The sequence below is a fragment of the Gobius niger genome (genome assembly GCF_951799975.1).
Source record: "Gobius niger genome assembly, chromosome: 7".
NCBI lineage: Eukaryota > Metazoa > Chordata > Actinopteri > Gobiiformes > Gobiidae > Gobius > Gobius niger.
Window position 1 is genome coordinate 30,266,930 of NC_136858.1, and position 20,600 is coordinate 30,287,529.

General features: G+C 40.7%; 1 protein-coding gene across 1 annotated transcript in view; it reads left to right on the top strand.

Moving 5' to 3' along the window:
• The window catches only part of cdh23 (cadherin-related 23), a 255,286-nt gene that overhangs the window by 75,929 nt on the left and 158,757 nt on the right, over positions 1–20,600 (top strand). The window contains exons 7-8 of the mRNA XM_079559815.1: positions 18,610–18,804; positions 18,991–19,119. Of these exons, the coding sequence (XP_079415941.1) occupies positions 18,610–18,804; positions 18,991–19,119 (324 nt within the window). The remainder of the gene's footprint in view (positions 1–18,609; positions 18,805–18,990; positions 19,120–20,600) is intronic.

Genomic DNA, 20,600 nt, shown 5'->3' on the forward strand with positions numbered 1-20,600 from the left:
TTTTCCAGAAGATAGAGACAGAAATGGTCAAATGCTTTTCAATTTTTGGGAGTTTGGGTGTTGGAGCTGTGAATGTTAAGCAGTATTTTAGACTTGTAGTACTATAACTACAACCAGAACGAGGCTCAATTTTTGCTCGCACACTTCCCTAAAAAAAATAATGGGCTTGACAGTCGATTAAATTTGTTTCCTTCGCACTGCTGCACCTGTCCTGATCCTTATCAGACACCCCTCACCAGAGACTCATGTCACTTTAAGCACTGATCAGGAATTGCACATCAGCAGTGCCATGGGGAATCCACCCAAGTTAGCATTTTAAAATCACCGTAGTGATTGACATAGTAAAAAGGCATGGACTCTCCATGCTTTTACAACTGACCGAATTGTGATTTCTATTCGACTGTAATTAATCTCGCAGCCACGTTGGACAATGATATGTTAGCTACATAATAAATCCTCCATGTCACCTGTAGTGTCTCCCCTTAATTAAATCTGAATGATGGTAATGAAATACGATCGATCGGTGCTGAAGCTCAACATGGTCGAGGTAACGCTCTTCTTGTAAATACAACTCCTATAGTGAAGGCGCACAGCTCCAGTCGGCCGGTCCCCAAGTCCCTCACGTCTTTAAAAGAAAAGTGTGGACTGATTAAAGCCGGAGTTTTATGGGCGGCTGTGAAAAAAAAAATATGAGAAAATAAATAAATAAAAGTGAGTGTCTTGCCCCCTCAGGCTACATCCGTTTATATGATAATCAGCTTGGCTATAATTTGCATTTAATGTTGTATATAAAAAAAAGAAGAAGAAAGAAGAAGAGAGAGAGAAAAAAAATCTCTAAAAAAGCCTAGGTTTCTGTGGGAGGTGAAGAGACTGAGTTATCATAAAATGTCCAAAGTCCATCACAAGAAAAAGGGCTGCGTTTCCCCGGGGGAGCATTTGAGAGCAAGATACTATACATACAAAGATGCCAACACTTTTGTTTAGCGGATTTGTAGACTGTTTCATTTTTTTCCTATCTATGTTGTTTAGTTTATAAACTAAAGACCCACCTGATATTTATGTCCCCGATAAATAAAAGCTCATTGCTTTTCTTGACAAGTAGCATAAGGCAACGTTTTGAATGCTAAGAGAGAGAGAGAGAGGCACTTCCTGACACATTTGGCAATTTTTCCCTTTTCATTATTAAGGTTCTGTAAATCAATCTGTGGTCTGATTCTCTGTCTCTCTTTCAACAAGTCATCATTGCCTTATTTCCTCCAATGTTCTTCTAAAATCCACACTTTTGTAGTGTTGGTGTAATGTCAAAGACGCCAATGCCGTTGGTTGTTATTGTAGATCCAAAATAATGCTTTTCTCTTCAGTTGAATACATCCTATTGCTTCTCTTTTATTAGTTCATATTTACAGTTCCAATAACCTTAAAAGTAGTGTGTGCAGAATGTGCTCTTGGAGGGTTAGCATTTGTTCATGTACAGAAGTGGATCAGCAACAGTGGCATTAGTGCATTTTTTACTCATGTGGCTTTCTCTCATTTACATATTAGATTAGGGGTCGTAATACAGGCAAATTCAAATGGTTAATCTGGAGCAACATTCTCACAAATATCTATATCATATTTTCTTGCTTGTTATTTATCACCTGTCTTCATAAATTACCTCCTCCTTAGTGGTTTATAAAACACCTCAGTCTGGGTGAACTCAAGTACAAGTTCATGAGAGCCCGAACCGAACCCCCTTGGAATAGATTATGTAAAACGCTTTTCAAGTTGTCAGTAATTATCAGTGAAATCAGCTTTTTAAACATGTTTACTTAAAATCTGACACAGAAAGATTGGGTTTATGAAACATTACACCCTACCGCAAGCGTATGAACTCAAATTGAATCTACTTTGTGTGTATAATTTGCAATCCTAATGAGGCTATTTTTATGCAACGTCTGCATCCCTCCGTCACCTGCAGTTTCTGACCCATCTCCCTCTCCTCGTGTCTAATCTGAGTCTGTAGCAGTCGCACAAAGGACTGCTGGCCCTCAGCGGCCCCTACCTGCATTAGGCATTCTGTTTACTTTCTCATTCTCTTTTTACAAGCTTCCTCTGCGGCTCGGTTTGTTACAGGTCAGGTTAAACCCAGAAAGCAAAAAATAAATAAAAAATAGATAATATAAACAAATACTTCCACTTTACTACTCTCTTTCTCTTTCACGTTTTGAGAACCGTGGTGGGGAGGCTGCAGGACTTGTCAGAGTGGCCTGTCCTTGTGCACCTCTCCTGGGATAGGTCCATCTGGCTCCCCCCTGACTCCACGGATCCCAGCGGCGCTCCGTGTCTCATTCAGACAAACAGGTGCTGCTCCTTAGAGGGACTCTGCCATAAGCTCAGACAGGGAGGACGTTCTGGTTTAGGGCAAACGATAAAACCTGTTACTGTCTGCGCCGATAAAACCACCTGTCTGTCTATATTTGGAACTTGTCCGTTTTTCGGAGTTCTACTTTTTATTTAGCAGCTTTTAACTTCATTAATTACTTTTGCTGAAGTCTTGAATGTTAGAGCCCTCAAGTAACCTGCAGGCTTTCCAAGCCCACACATGAGTGATAAGATCCACAGAAGTGTAGATATCAGGGCAGGAACTTAAAGGAACAGGCCACTGTTTTTCCATACTGAGATATGTTTTTACCTGAACTTAGACGAGTTGATGCGTACCTGTCTGGTCTTTACCCGTGCGCTCAGTCACACAAATAGACCAAAGATGTTGTTAGCGTTTAGCCTCTCCTCCTCTCCTCTATGGACCTAAACGAGGGTGAAGTTAGAAGCGACCAAGCTCTTCCACGTTTCCCCTGTTTAAATACGGTTAGGTGTACATGTTGATTTTCTAAGCGGGCACTATATTAAAACCATAGGAGCACTTCGACGCCCGCGCAGTAATATCTTCACTTTACTGTGCGGAAAATCGACAGGTACACATCAACTCGTCTAAGCTAAGGTAGTATCGCAGTATGCAAAAACTGTGGCCTATTCCTTTAAAAAAGCCAAGAGGATCCTTCTCACGCCATTGTATTGGCCAGTGGTCAACAATTTAAATACTACTAAGATTGACATATATATATATATACTTGGGATATATACTTGGGATAAACTATATTGAAATTGGACCATTGGAGGCAGGATGCTTCATTTTCTGCCTTGGACATTGTGTTATCTAAATAATTGCATAATTAAATAATTTTAATTTGCACTATAATTAAATTCTCAGTCATTCAGGCGGGTCATTCAATGTAATGCAATTTCAAACAAAAATGTAAATGTATAAAATGATGAGATTGTGATCTTTGTAATCGATATACAATACATTGATGAATTCTTCTTCCAGTAACAGTAAACTGTATTTGTTTAAAAATGTTAAAATATTTTATTTTCCTCCCCCGACATGTTCCAGCCATGTCCTAATGTGTAGAATGAGCCCAGACCTGTTCACCCCAACTGCCTCTAAAATCATGAACTGGCACTCAAAAAGGTGTTAATTCGGGTCCGAATTGCCGTCATGCATGAGCTTAATATAGAAGGTGCAGTTACACGTATGACCTGAGATGGCAGTAGTGAGTATAAAATGGCAAACTTGCATCTAGCCCCTTTAAGTTTTCGAAACGGGACTACATTTTGTATTTTAAATTGAAATGATATTCAGAGAAGTACCTCTCACCCAATCCATAACTATTAAGTAAAAAAAAAGCATATTTACTTCAGACTATTACATGTGTTTTTGTGACAAATGCTCAACGGTCAGCACTTTGAGGAAACAAGTGTCATTGAATTATCCAAATCACAGCCATTTGAGGCCATTTGTCGATCTAAGCACCCTTTTAAAAGTTTACATTGTGTGGATTGCTCCGGCAAAACAGACGGTAGGCGGGAGCACTCTCAGACGGTCCTGTGCTGTCCTCTCCTCACTGCTGTGGCTTGTCTGCTCCTGTCTGCCGCCGCTGCCATAGGAGAATCATATTGTTCGGCTGAGTGGCTCTCCACGAAATCGCCCATCGCTCATTCGGGGCGAGAGAGCAGAGCAGGAGCACACGCCGAATGAAAAAAGGTTATAATGTGAGACACTTTCAGTGCCGCTCTCTGTACTGTACAATGAGGATTTATGTTGTGTGTTGTGCGCCGTTGTAATGGAGCGCTTTGGACAGAAAGTCACTGAGCACGTCGGGTCAAAGCGAGTTTCTCTGAGAAGAATGAGTTCAGTTTTAAGGGTCCAAGTGAGCGGTGTCGGGATTTGATTGACGAGAGCATAATGTCACCCTGAGTATTATTACACCTAAGCTGCATTTCTCTTTTAATATGTACTGTCTGTCTAAGAAAAATAACTCTTACCAACAAATAAGAGCTTGCTTGCTTTGTTTCAAAACACTGTAAAAATGTTTTTCTCTCCCTTGAATGTCTCGACAAAGTGTCTGTCGCTCCCCAATTTATATATGCCTTTTACATTTCTATGTTTTTTTTTTTTTTTTTTTTTTACAGCAATTTACTCTTCCACTTTGGTTCCATGATTCACATGATTTAGGCAAGCTGCACACCTTGAAGTATGGCCGGTACGGTGACAGTAACATTCATTCACAATAGGAAACTTAGATCCAACCGTTTTCTTTTGTATGCGTGTTTTGGAAGAGTGAGAAGATGATAGCTACAACCAAAGCTCACACAGGGAAGAGAAAATGGTGCTCTCATCTTAGTGCGGCCTCTGGGTTGCTATATGTGTGTTTTGAAGGCTGTCAGGGAAACAGCGGAAGCACAGCAGAAACTCAAAAAGGAAAAGAAAAAGTGCTTTATGTTTACAGGTGATGCAGCGCGGGTCACACTTGTGATTTGACTGCGGCTAACCCAAGCGCTAAAATGCTGTTAAAAGGCTTCCCTGGAGATATTAAATGCTGTATAGCATCTTGTATAAAACAATCAATACAGATAAAGCATGCTCTCTGTGCCCAACATGCTCTTCAAATGAATACGGGATCAGCCAGTGTACTCTTTATGCCCATAACAAGCCCTAACAACAACAAAACATCCAACCCCTTCTTCGAGAAACAGGAGATTATCAGGAGGTTCTTTCTTTCTTTCTCTAAGGTGCACACTTTTCCTTCAGCCTTCTGCAACTCAAATCTCATACATACATGCTACCACAGTGATTACCTTTAAGATGCAACTTGTGCTCTAGTGTGTTCATTTGAAAAGAGACTTTACGCTTAGCACTACTTACAACTTTGATGGGGACAAGTGCTGGGATTGTGGAAGTAAGTGACTTGTTTTAAATAATAGGATTTGTGTGGGGCTCCAAAATGATCAAATGCAATATTTACTAATGATATATATCAGTCAATCAACCTTTATTTTTAAGTGCTTTCCATATACAGTGTACTAAAAACATTTAAAGGGACTATATGGAGTTTAAAAATGTTAAAATTATGTATTTTCCTCCCCCTACATGTTCCAACAATGTCCTAAGGCAGGGGTGTCCAAACTTTTTTCATGTGGGGCCGCATTCTGAAGTGTACAGGTGGTGAAGGGCCACAGATTGGTGGTTAGCGCCGCAAAACCTTCGATTAGCAGAGGTCTGAATTATGCTCCACACCTTTGTTAATGCTTTAAAACTTCATGCCAGCTCTGTCTTAGAATAAAATGTTAGTTGTTAGGTTAGAATTGTGTTGAATTATTGCATTTCAACTAAAAAGGACCATTTCTGATGATGTGTACCGATGCAGGAAGGAGCCCGAGGGCCACCAAAAATTGGACTGAGGGCCGCATTTGGCCCCCGGGCCGTACTTTGGACACCCCTGTCCTAAGGTGTAGAATGAGCTCAGACCTGTTCACCACAACTGCCTCTAAAATCCTGCACTGTCAGAAAGGTGTTATTTCGGGTCGAAGTGCCGTCATGCACGAGCTTAATATAGAAGGTGTAGTTACACGTATGACCTGAGGTGGCAGTAGTGAGTATAAAATAGCTAACTTGCATCTAGCCCCTTTAACACAAAATAGAAATACATACTGATTTATGATGTTCCTGTTATGGCCGCGACTGATTGTTCATTGTTGTTTCTTTTTATCCTTCTCTGTGCACTGTTGCACCTCCAGCAGGTGTTGTCCTGCAGACCGCAGCGCTCTACTGGGCTGATGAGCAGTTGACATAGATAAGATGAATCATGAATCCATGAATAGATTTAGAAATAAGCGCACAAGGAGCCAGTTCAGGGAGCACAGCACTGGAGTAATGTGACTGCGCCGGCGAGTGTTCATGAGCTGACGAGCCGCTGCGTTTTGCACTATTTGCAGACAATTTAAAGTGCACTAGTTCACGCCCACATAAAGTGCATTACAGTAGTCAATGCGGGAGCTAGTGAAAGCGTGCATAGCCTTCTGATTCTGGCTAGGGAAAGGTTTTACTTTGGCCAGAAGACTGAGCTGGAAATCGCTATAGTCTAAACAACACTGTCAACCTGTTTCAGATGGTCATCGAACTTAAACCCTAAATTTTTCACCACTGTTGAGAGAACGGGGCAAGAGCATCCAGCACAGAGTCCATGAATTTGGGCTCAAACAGAATGGCCCGACACAAAAAAAAAAATCGGTGTGAGCCATCCCTTGATGTCAGCCAGGGCATTGTGAATGGAATGGAGTGCCACTGAGTAGAGGAAGTGGGATCCAGAATAAAGAATTTTGCACACTGCTGGTATTATTAAGTTCAGATTTTTAGTACTTTCTCCATCCCTGCCCACTATTCCGGTATCTCTGCATCTCATCCCAAACTCCAGCCCAGTTTTCAACCTGAGAGGAACGGCGATGGCAGCCGCCTGTTTTATGACGACTGTCTCATTGGTTTTTGAAGCCTATTACTGTGATATATGACTTAATGCTGAGTTATAGCGGCTGGATCCTGGAGCCTGGGGACCTATAGAGGCAGAAACATGATTGCAACATGGAGAGTTTCAATAAAGTTCATGTTGTTAAAAAATATATATGGTTTTGTCTCATAATCCTCGCTTTGCACACAAACAATCTTTACTCAGAGCATCACGTTTGCCTTTTTATTTGGGATTTGTTTCGAAATACAGCCATCACGGGTTGTTGATATAACAGGGTGTAATGCGTTCAGCTCATTTAGTTGAAGTGTAGCAGATGAAGGACACTTAGTCTTGTTTCAATATCAGTGAATTATTGATAAGCTCATTTCTACAGTGAATTATGGCTTTATGTGTCATGGCAATGATTAATTTAAGTCTGCTCGTAATTCACCTGCCTCAGCACCTCTGCACCCGCTGCCCACCGCCAAAACCATTACAAGGGTCCCAGAACTATGTAAATCCAAAAAGGATCATGCACATACAATATAATATGCAGCATTCCTATGATAGTTGTCATTTTTACTCAAATTTGCCTTTCGAAATGATTAGAGTTTGACATGATAGATCAAAGAAACTGTAAACTTTGGGTTTTTTATTTAAAAAGGAAGGTCAAGGAAGGTTAGTGTGAAAGTTGAGAGTGGGTAGAAAAGTGTAGCCTTATGGTCCTTTATCAAAAAGTGTGCTCTGAAAAGTTAAATGAATTGCTGTCAGTACATTGAATCTGACCAATATTCCCATTCTCCCATTGTACTCGAAACCCATATGAGCGCTCTCTCCAAGACTTTTTAGTTAACACCCTTCACCTTCCTTTCTCCCGAGTTAATTATTTAGCTTGTCTGCTTCTCATTTTCGGCAGATCATGGGTCAGGATAATTTCGGGGTCCGTGTGACCATTTTGACAGGGCTCTGACGTGGGAGGGCGTGATGGAGGGACAGGAATCGGGCGAGAGGCAGGAAGCTGAAAGGGTGATCGGGCCCGGCACAATCACATGCCTGCTGAGCCCGGAGCGCAGAGCCGTCAGCTGGCGCCTCGTGTAGGTGTAATCACGGCTCTATTGTGGCGAGCAGCCGGAGTCAAGCCGCGGGGAGCACCAGAGCGGCCACTGCCTACTGCAAAATTACACTGTCTTTAACATTTCTGACAAAATAAGAGCGCTGCATTGTGCTCGACTCTGCCACTCGCTGGCCTTAACCAGCTTGGGCAAAAAAAACAAAAAAACTTTTAACTTTATATTCAGAAAAGGAATATGTTGAGAAGTTTTTATCAAGCTCTTGCCTCATGGTAACAAAAATGTAAAGGTAACTGGGATATTGTGGGCATGTGAACAGTTGGGGTTGACAGTTTTTCAGTTTTAGAAAATAATTTCAGCTCCAACCAGCCAGAAAACTGATTTCATGAAAAAGGAAAGTGTCCTTCAGATTTTATACATTTCAGCAACATAAAAGATACTCTCTGCCCACACTCTATGGACAGTCACATTTCAAAACAAGTCCCCACACTCATTTATTTGCTAGTAATAACTATGTCTAATAGTGTACAGTTTTGTCATGACAATAACCTCTGTTTTAAATGCATGAAAGGGATGTAAATGTAGTTTGCAGGTTATGCTCTCAGTGGAAAAAAGGCTTTACTACTGAGCTTGATTTGCCTTAAACTGCATATAAGGTCAAGCTTGCACTATACTCTATGTGAATATGCCATTTCTCGATTGAAAGCTTAAAACCTCCAGAGTTCTGTCATTAAGTTTTGACTACGCGAACTAAAGCAATGTTTCAGAGGACAGAGGACATTGTGGATATTGGAGAGAGTCCCTGCATGTTAATTCAGCTGATCAGTGGGTTGGGAGGTTCAAATGTGTCCTTGGGCAAGACACTTCCCCCACCTTACCTCCAGTGTCTCCTTGCATTGGTGTGTGAATGAGAGTGTGAATGGGTGAGTGGTTGCTTGCTGTAAATTGCTTTGAGTGCCTAATGTTGGTGAAAAGGCGCTATATAGGAGACCATTTACCAGCTAACATTTACAAACTGGTTTCTGCTGCTGGACCTGGAATCACACATCTGCATTCTGTTTGGCTAATGGGCTTGAGAACCAAAACAAAAATGTAAGCAAACAGCGTGTACATCATGTAAATGTAAAATAGCAAAGCCAGTGCATTCAATCAAAGCAATCAATGTGTAAAGTTGGGCGAACCCCCCTCTGTTTCAATTATAGTCCTATAGAAAGCACCGGGGGTTTCGTTTTTGTACTCCTACGATGAAAGCTTGAGTGTATTTTCAAGAATACATTGCACGCAGCCCGAACACCTAGCTGCATTTAGGGAAGATCATCTTTTGCTCATTACGACCGTCTGTGGAGCGTTAAGAAATGCTTCACTCTGAGTACATGACATTTTCAAAGCAGAAAATCAATACGGACAAGCTACTCCTGAATCCTGAACAACTCCAGAGGAAAGTCAAAAGAGTTTCTATCGTGGCAGTGCGTAATGTGATGTACTGGGCAGTTCTTGTTGCTGTGTGGGACTATAATACTAAGCTGTTGACAAGACATGCTCACATTGACCAAAAAGGTGAGCAGTTCAGTCCCAGCCTCTTTCAATGATTACATGAGCTTTTTCGACAGATAAATAGGATTTACAGGAAATTTTATTAAATCCTTGCTATTCATCTGGACTTGGGATTAGCACAATAGCACCCTGCCTCAGGACTGAATGCTTTTGTTAAATCATCTAATCGCATTGGTGTAGTTATCCCCTTTGGACAGTAAGTTGCAACTGAGGTTAGATTTGTGATGTATTTAACTCATTTAAATTGTGACCCTTGATTTTAATGTGGTAAAGTATCTTACAGTATATTAGCGAAAGTGCACCTGGTATATTGGCTTTTACATGGCGTATTATTACCGCATTATCAATTAAATTATGTGGTTCAGTATTGTATTTTCTGCACGCTTTAATACACTTATTTACCGTGAAGCGCTTTTTGGTAGAGGATAATTGGCCTTTTCACTCGATGCATTTGGATTCCCACAACTCCGCTGACACGCTAAGTGGATACCGCAAGCCACTTCTCGAGGCCTCCCCGGAGAAGCTCACCAACATCTGAAAACTAAAGCCACTCCTCTCTCAACTCCAGCCCTATCCTGCGTCGTCCCCCGCGGTCCCAGAGTGATCTCGGGACGTCCCACCAGTGGCCTCTCTGTCATGTTGAAGCCAACCCAGTGGAGAGACAGACACTTTCACAGCAGCAGATTATACAGTCAATTTAAAAGAGTAGAGGGACTCCCGCCTTTATTAGAGCGGTGCTATGGCTGTTAGTGACAGGCTCTCAGCTCCTTGAACCCCAATTTGCTCCTTCTGTCTCTGCCAGGACTGTCCACTCTATTATTTTGATATAATTCATAAGGTAGTCATCATTACAGTTCGCTACTCCATTGCCCAACATGATGAACTTAATTTTCAGTAAACAAAAGCGCATTGATTAAAAATGATAGCTCACAATTAAAGTCTTTGATATGGGGCTGCGAATAAGCGGGAAATGTCAGGAATTTGGAGGATGCCGAGATTGGTGGCTGAGGGGTTTGCATTCTTGTCTCATAGAAAAAAGATCCCGGACTCAATACCCAGACCGTTCGGCCCTCTCTGTGTGGAGTTTGTATGTTCTCCCTGTGTGTGCATGGATTGCCTGTGGCTGCTCTGTTTCCTCCCTCCATCCAAAACATGCGCAATCCTCCAGCCAGGGGATGCTGAGAATTTGCCTGGATCAAGAAGATCTGAAGATGGGTTCCCGGGCGCTGCACCGCAGCTGCACACTGCACCTCACAGTTCGTCCCAGCAGCTTTGAAGATTGGGTCAAATTAATAGGACAGATTTCCGGGCAATAAAGTACCTTACCCTTAATTGTTTGTAATATTAAGTCTACTTAAAGATCCCATCTTTAAGTAATATTGGCTCATTGGAATCCCAGTTCCGACTAGTGTTTACTGTTGTTGTGTCCTTGGGCAAGGCATTTGCACTATATGTTTCAACCTGGATAGACTCAAACAGACAGACAGATTAGAAAGATTTATTGACATATGTATATTTTTGGCGATCAGACCCCGGCAGTAGACATCAGGTACAGTGTATGGATTGAGTTTAGAATGTATGGGTAGGTTTGAGTTGGAGAGGAGGCAGCAGAGAGAGCCGTAGATTGAAGATGCAGAGATGGGGCGGAGGTGGGTCGCAGCATAGCTGGGAAGCGAACGGCCATGAATGCCGGAGGCTTAAAAGCAGAACACAGGGCGATGATTGGTTGTTATGAAGGTGCGGCTCTGCACTGATAGGCTGAGGTGGAGGTGTGACCCTCGCAGACACGATCATTGGCTGGAGGTCGGTGATGCTAAATTGGCAGAATTTATTCCTAGGCTTCATGTATTGTGTGAATGGGTAATTGGTGGTGATCACAGTGGCCAATGGTTTAGATTGGTATCCTGGCTATCCAGAGTTGTTAGTCTTTAAAAGTGATAAAATAATATTTGAATCGATGGGCCGTGATGTTCCGGACTTCCGGAAAGGGCTGGAATAGACATTTTAGGGAACAACATTTAAATATTAAAGCCTGTTATTAAGTATTGCCTTGTGATGGCTTTGTAATATGGCTTTATAATATTCGCCTATAACTTCCAATGCATAATTTAAACAGCGAAGAATAGCTTTTTGTAAAGTGAAAAATGTCATGCAGAATTGTGAATTTCAAAAGAATGCTTTCCTCCTCCTGTCTTGTTTGTTTGTTTCCTTCAAACACAACACTCTTTTCTGTGGCATTCACAATGGCCTAAATGTGTTTATTCCCTTCATATGCAAATACCTGCACAATTATGCCCTGTCAAAATTAGTATTCCTTTGGCTTCCCAAAAATGTACACACACTCGTTCACTCAACGCTTTTATGCCACATATATTAAAGTGTGTATCTGCATAGGTTCCATTTGGATTGCTCATTCCAAAGCTCCATTAGTCTGCCAAGTTTATCAATATGCAAACATTCAGGAGTAAATATCGTGAAATTCTTCCATATATCACCGCACTGTAAAGATATTGCACTGTAAAATAGAATAAATGTTTTAAGTAAAGAGGGTATGCAGGTTATGTTATAGCATGGTGACATAATTCATTATTTATTTTACCGATCTGGTTTATGGGTATTACCTGTAATTATTTGGCTTTTCCTACATGAAACAAACTGGACAAAGTTCATAGTTTTCTCATAATTGTGACAAAAGAGATTACATTATTCATAAACATTACATTGAGATTTTGGACACTAGAAAGAACTTTCAGCTAAAAGATTTATAAAGAAGTTTTGGAGACCTAATCCCTAATTGCTGGCAGAGTCCATAATAACAAAATTAATAGAGTTTTCAAAATGTAGATACATTCACTACAGTATATAAGATTTTCTGTGTAGCCAGAGCGACCCAGCAGCTAATGGAGTTGTTCTACATGTTTCAGTTGATGTTAGTCTATAGACAATGTTTGCTACATATGAAATGACAGATTTCATTGTTTCATTGTTCAATTGATAACATTATACAATGGCAAACAGTTGAAGAACACATCTAAATGATAAATGAAATTGCTGTTCAAATAAGAAAAAAACACAATAATTTCTCCAGTTTTAGAAGACTATAAAACGGCACACAACTCGTGGGCCATTCGCTCTGAATCTCGGTCTCCTCTTCCATATTTTCTCTCATATAAGTAGTGTTTCTCAGAGGAGGAGGAGGGCCATTCCTGCAGTTCACTTCTGATAAGGCGCAGCGGGGAAGTCTCTTCATCCCTCGCCAACTGTCTCACCACTTAACATGCAGCTCCCCAAAGGAAATAGCCCCCACTTACACACACGCATTGCAAGCCTATGTACATGCAAGAATATGGGCCATGACTAACCAATTGGCTCGAGTGCATCTGGAATAATACTGTAGGTTGTGACACATAGACTATTAGAGCTGCCACATCCTATAATATAGTGAGTTCTACGACCAATATGTTGATCGCATTTAGATCTGTACGTGTCAAGATTTAAGTCACTTTGCAGATTTTAAACATTCAGGAGAAGTAACATTTCACTGAAATATGAATTGCTAAAGTAATTCAACCATCACATACATTTCTGGGCACAACTTAAGAGGGATAAACAGCATGGCTTACAGGTTTGCAACATTGTGTTGTTTATCACAAGTAGGGTTAAAAAGGGTTGGAAAATTCCAGATAATTTTTTGTCTGAGACTTAAGGACTTTCGGAGCGAACTATTAGCAATACATCATTTAAGTTTTTGAACCATAAAACATGCATTTGTGTAATATCACAACCCTATCCCTAACGTGATGTTGGAGAGGGGGGAGCCAACCGGAGGATGAGAGGGGTTTGTGTGGAGGGCGGGTGAAAATTTATACTATAAAAAGTGAATACCAACCCATACATGAAGTGTGAGGACCATATCGTCATGTCAAAACACAACAAAACTTTCCTGAACCTAAATTCTGCTTAACACTCTTTCTAATAAGTGGTGGGACAAAGGGATTTTGTTTTGTTTTAGTTATTGGTTAAGTTCACCTGTCACTCATTCAGATCATGGCAGACGGTGACCAATACTGTACACGGAGTGGAAGTATCTGACACAGAGCTGCATTAAACAGAACTGACCTAAATTATATTAAAACAAAAGGATATTGTAATACTGCAGACACTGAATGAATATATGTTTTTGTTTTGGCCACACACCTAAAATATATCAAACCCTGGTGCTCAGACATGGCCAAGATGATTTTCTTAAACACTTTGTGACAGATACTTCAATGTCTAACTATGAAGTCAAGTATTTATGCTTCAGCTTATATCTGCCTGCCTTAAATCCAGTTAATTCTCTTTTAAAATGTCCAACATTGAAAATTCCCAGAATTTTGCAGCCCTAATCATAAGCCTACATCATAAGTCAGATGTTGTTGGTGATTCTTAAATTAATCTACAATGGCGCATACAAACAAGATAAATTGTGGCTATGATTATTTGTCTTTTTTTTCTTCTCTTGGCATAATTCATTTGTATCATCTTTCCATGTGGTCATCTTATTATACTTACCTATACTCATAACTCATAAAAGTGAAAGCTAGTCAAATTAGAGAGCATTTTGCAATTTGGCTTGTATTGATTGCTGTCATCTCCATATATGCATATTCTATAATTTGCCATTGATTCTGTCATTTTTTGTGAGTGGTCCAACAATCACCTTTTTTAGATGTTGTAGAGATTTTACTCAAAGACAAACAAACCCTCCAAATATGACCATTTGCATGACAGACTTTTGAATATCCAATGAGCTGCCCCATCAGAAACAACTTCACACATCATTTATCCTTGCGTTTTTACAGCTAGTTGAACTGGAGAAATATGTAAAGTGAAATGCATATTGGTGTATGTCGATGGCTATGCAGGCGAGTTTTAATGAAGGCATATTGATGGGATAGAAGAATATTTCTCAAATTGACTGAGGTGTTTTTTATCTGTCTATCTGTGCACATTTTAAAGCAGCTTAAAACCCATCATTTTTCCAGGTAGGTACACTGGCACAGGATTTGAAGAGATACTTGAATCTGTGCACTGGAAGGCCACTTGAAGGTCCTTTTTGTACTGAAGACAGCTCCCTTATTTTGTAAAAGAGCGGAAAAAGACTTTCTAAAACAAGGTGCACTTTTTTCCCCCTGCCATTCGATGTGAAATTAGGTTCTTCCCACAGCCATTGAGCACAGAGTTAGGAAGGGAGTTTAGATGTGGATTTTAACACAGTTCAAGTTTATTATTGTTATATGGCTCTTGGTAAAGTGGCAGAATTGTGCTAATGTTAATGTTAAATGTGTGTTAAACAATGTTAAAGTGAACAACAGGTTTTCATATTTAGAAAGTATTGCTCACTTTGACATGAAATGGTATCATTGGTTTTATGAAGAAAACGGATTTTATGAATGTTCAATTTCTCCATTATGAGATCAATAAAGGGAGAGGGAGAATTCCATGTTCCAGGGATAGATCTGGGACTCGCTCATGACTCTAATGGTTGCACAATGCATTTCCAGTAAGAAAGTGAAATCATAAACATCACACAAAATGTCAAACCAGAGAAAACTGGATGTATGTGTTTTTGTTTAACTGTTATTGTGCTCACCAGTTTTTCATTTTATGTCTAGTAATGGATTGAAATGTGTGTATTTCATAGCATTTGTGAGAAAAGACATCTAATTATAAGCATTTGTGCAATTGTGAACTATGAGGATAGTTTGTGTTATCATTGCTATGACTGTCAAGCTCCTTTTTGCTCCTTGAAACCCGGAAATTGTTAGAAATGCGAAACAGTTTTAACCTTATTTATTTACTTAGGACGGGGCAATGTAGTCAAACATTGAATGTTTGCACCTGATGTGATGAACAAAGACGGTAGGTTATTCATAGTGCTAAATTCCAACCGCCTCACACCCATCACCCGCACTAACCGGCGGACCTTGGGGGACCGAGCCTTCGCCATTGCTGCCCCCACCCTCTGGAGCTCACTCCCACAGCCCACTAGAAACACAGACTCACTACCAACCTTCAAATCAGTGCTCAAAACCCACCTGTTCAAACTAGCTTTTCCTTAAACCCCTTTTTTGTTCTGTTTTATCCCCCATGTAAAGCGTCTTAGAGTGTCCAAAAAAGTGCCATACAAGTTTGATGTATTATTATTATTGTTATTAAATTACAATTCCTTTCCCTAGCTGTTTTTTTCCTTTCTACACAATTGGGCAGCTGGAACATCCAGGGTTCGATCCCCGGCCGGACGGGCCTTACAGTGTGGATTTTGCATGTCTGTGTATTTCTCCTCTGGATACTCTGGTTTCCCATACCACTCAAAGTGTCTTCTATAGACCAGAATGATCAAGAGGGGTTAGGCCTGTGTGAGTGGGTGGTTGTTGGTGTTTGGAGGGGCTGATGGCCTCTCTCCTGTTAGTCTACCCAGGAATGGCTATGGCTATATTACCAACACCAAGTATGGAGAAAAAAATCTGTGGCCCATAGAGACACAATGCAAATATTTCCTTTCTTGTGCTTCTTTGCCTGAGCTGGACGGTAGGTCACAAAGTGGGTGGCCAAATATCACAAAGTTAGAATCAACATCACTCTGGGTCAGTCATTTTGTTTGTTAATTGTCTTGGGACTCAAAATACCCTGTGATTTTTCACCCCACAAACCCCTCTCATCCTCCGGTTGGCTCCCCTCTCTCCAACATCACATTAGGGTCTGGTCATCTGCTCACCTCAGACAGACTTTGAACTATTGTAGCTGGAACTTCTTTGAACGCTGCGCTCTGTCAGATCCCTCAGATCAAAATCCCAGTTTGTGAGCGCTTGAACCGTCGCCTGTGTGATGTTATTTACCGATTTACCTGTGGGCTTTTGACACCGGGCAATCTTAATGAGTCATTGTCTCACGTGCTGCTGTGTGGGGAGAGATAGGTAGAACTAGCTTCGGGGGTTCAAAACGCGCTCTCGAGATTGCGCCCTTTCAACATGTTTCGCTTTCCAATAAGTTGTACACATATCCGCTTAATACTCGAGCTAAACTGCCTTCTTAACTTCAAAGCGGCAGATGAAGCTTACAGCCAAGGCAGATATGCAGGTGCACACATCAACAAGCTACAAACACGCTCCGGCGCTACTATTTAATTAATTCAGAGAGAGATTTTAGCATACTTTCCCCTATTTAATTTGTGATATGAAGCTGCCGGCTGTAGCTTGACTTTACAGGTGTTTCCGTGTTGCTCACAAACCCGATGCCAGTCTGGCATGATAATTATATCAGTAAGAAGCAGTGAAGCTTTATTCAGATGACATTGTTGTTTGGGACTGGATTAGCTTCACGAGATAGCAAAGTGCAAACAAGAAGATTTACATGTTTGTCACAATGTTGATCATTATTAAAGCTACTCTGCGGATCATTCCCGGTATGTGTTGCTACATCACAAGAACTAAAACTGCTGAAAAACAAAAGTCCTTTAAAGGGTGTATACAGAGTTTAAAAATGTTAAAATGATGTATTTTCCTCCCCCTACATGTTCCAGCCATGTCCTAATGTGTAGAATGAGCTCAGACCTGTTCACCACAACTGCCTCTAAAATCCTGCACTGTCACTCAAAAAGGTGTTGATTCGGGTCCGAAGGTGCAGTTCTATGTATGACCTGAGGTGGCAGTAGTGAGTAAAAAAATGGCAAACTTGCATCTAGCCCCTTTAAACATGCTACTCATGACAATGTGCTGATGATGCTGAGGTAGATGCAGATTTTTTTCTATTTTTGATGGTCATCAAAATAAATCATTTTGCAGAAAACCTGCTGCTGAAGGTGCTATATCTCCATGGAGACGGGCCAGTCATGTCCTGCTCCCAGCGGAGTTTTGAGTCAGATTTGAGGAGAGCCTGTCACAGACACATGTTTTAGAAATTTGTTATGTTTTTTTTGTTTTTTACCAATGAACGCACAAAACAAGTAATTCGATTTACAACGTAATTGATTATGTTTATTGATTGAAATGTTTCACTGTGTGGCTTAAGATGTTTTTAGTCATTTGTGACTTTCTTGGAGCACCACAGTAATATTTGCTTGAAAGGCTAGCAGGTTGGAAGTCTGTGCTTTGTTTTACATATTCTCGTCAGGAAACACAGACTTGGAAATACGACAAGTGAGCTAATATGTTAATATGCTCCTCTGAAATTACTTTAAATTCATAAGCTAGTACTCGCTGCCAGTAGTTAGATCCTTTCATTTTGTTGCAAAGAAAACTTACAGTATCTATAGGCCCATTAATAATCAATCATGTTTCCCACTCACTTTTTTGTTTGTTTTTTGTGCTACAAAAGAAAGTTTCTGTCTTTGTCTTTGGAATAATTTCTTATATGTGAGGCTCGATTTAGTGCCCTTGGTCAGAGACTTCAATGGCCATTTTGAGTCACCTGTGAAAGCTGAGCAAAAATGCTTTAGTTGTTAGTTGTGTTAGAGGGCAGAGAAGGGACAAAAGAGTTATAAAGACATAAACCATGGACACTAGAATTGTCATGTCAACAGTAAATCAGTGGAGTTTGGTCTAAATTTTATATAGTGGCTTCTTTGTGCTCTGGGTGTGCAATTCTTTTGAGATATCTCTTAGTAATGAATAGACTGTTTCAAAACCACACAACAAGGACAATTGAGGATTGTTTCGAGTTTCAAGGTGACGGCTACAGTAGCATTGAAGCAAGAGATTAGGTCAAAATGTAGTTCCACAAAATTGTATTTATTTAAAAGTTTTAAAAGTTCAAGTATTTTATTTGTTTACTTTTATAGGTGTGTGTATATGTGTGTGAAAGTTTTTCTTTTTTGTCTATCTTGATTTCGACCAATCAATCTTTATTTGTGTTGCATTTTTGATACATAAAGATACATAAAGAAAGTCCTTATCATGAGGTGGCTCCATACAAACCCATGCACCTTCACTTCAAAGGTTTCCCTCACTAAAAGCATCCAAAAAGTTGGTCAGTCACTTACAAACATTTCCAGTTCATTCAAAATATTATAAGTACTTTGTCTTATGTATGAGGTCTAAAGTAAATGCACTTGGGTAAACGCACTGTCCATCATTGAGAAGGTAGATTGCACCTCTAAAATCTGTTTTCCTTTTGTGTTTCAGGACACGGCTGTGGGGAGGTCTGTGTTTACTGTCAATGCCACTGACCCAGACCAGGGCACCGGGGGCAGCGTGCTCTTCTCCTTCCAGCCGCCTTCAGACGTTTTCGCCATCGATGGAGCGAGAGGCATCGTCACACTGATCAAGGGTCTGGACTACGAGAGAACAGCCTCCTACCAGCTCACGATCAACGCTACGGTCAGTGCACAGGGAAAGAACATATATAAAACATATCTTAAACTCTAATGTGTACTACTACCACCACTACATTTTCAATTATCCAAGCCCAAAGTATCCCTGTAAGAGAAAAAAAGATGACAACTACTTCCTACTCTAGTGATGCAAGTAAATATAAACATTTTCTCTGTGTGTCTGTTTCATCAGGACCAAGACAAAAGGAAACCTCTCTCACGTCTCGCCAACTTGGCCATCTCCATTACAGACGTTCAGGACATGGATCCAATCTTCACCAACCTGCCCTACAGCACCAACATCCGCGAGAACGAACCAGTGGTCAGTTTCACCATTCTTCACAGCTTTCATATCAACAGAAATGCGGTATTTGCCTGGGGGATTTTAGACCAGAAATATCCCTGTGCACAATATAGGACCTGCCGTGGATCTTGGAAGTTGTTTTAGTTCACATTCGAGAGAGTTAAAATGTTTCAAAACAAGTCACAAACATTATCACTGATCTTGTATTGTTACTTTCAGTGGATATAACTAATTATAACTTACTTTGATGAGATAATCAAAGTTTAACACCGGTGATGAGGCAAATTCATGAAGAAAGCATAGGACATCGCTGAAATGGGTCTAATAATAGTCTAAAATACACTTTAGTTGGACAAAATTATGTCTGAAGTGGTTGTAAGCCACGTCTAAACCAGAACACGTAAATTAAATGCATTATGAAATTCTCTCTAATTTAGATTAATAGTCTACAAGCTAGGATCAAAGCTGATTTTTTTAACAACAAACTTAAATATAATTGTCTTAACTATGTTCTGGGAAAAACTGCCATATACATTGCAACCTGAGAAATAATAACACAACTCTATGGATCCGATCTTGTGTTTCTAAACGCAGACTATAGCGTAGACTTTGCTGCATAGTTGGAGCGTACTGTGAGATCTTCCAGCTCCAGACCTGGACCTATGGTGATGTTTTTTCCTCCAACCAGACTCCTTCTGTGGTTTGGAAGGAGCAACGGTTTAACTCACGGTGTGATAAATTAAGTCTTTAGTTTGACCTGATAGTGATTATAGAAGCCTAATGCGAAAGGAAGAACATGAGGCAGCGCGATGTAAATGAGGATAGGAAGTGAGCCTGCAAAGGGACAGCAGCGCTTAGTGCCGCCTGTGATAAACCACGCCTCTGTCGATTTCACTAGTGGCACATGCACATAGCGCAACAGCTGCACACACCTCGCGGAAGATCGGTCCCTTTATGTCTTATCCATCCTCGCCTTGTGAGATCTCAACAACAAAAAATGATATGCCTCCTTCCATTCAAACTGTGGGTCTAGTTTTACTGGTGCCTTCCATATTGAAAGTTGGCTTCATGGGTCAGAAGTGGACCCAGTCTGTTAGACCTATAAGTGTAAACAAGTTCTTAATTGGCCTGTTAAGATTTGATATTGCGCAGATAAAAGCCTCCCACAAGGACGGGCACCACAGTTGGAAAAACACCACTTTAGGTGAAAAATCTAGGGCTGTGTTTTTAGCTGTGAATCCAGGCTGCTTTCCACCTCTGACGTTTAAGCTCTTTCTTGGACAAACACAATTTGGCTGTCAAATGAATGAGGAGAGATGGTTTCGGGGGGGGTGGGGATGTAGTGCGATGCTACTATGTGTGTTGTCTCCAGGGTGGATTGTATCTTTAGTGCTTGATTGAACATATTGCACTTGTATGGACAGCTCCACAATATTGCGGGCATTACTTCAGCACCACTGCATCCTCTTTGTCTTTATTTCGGTCCCTAAATCTCTCTC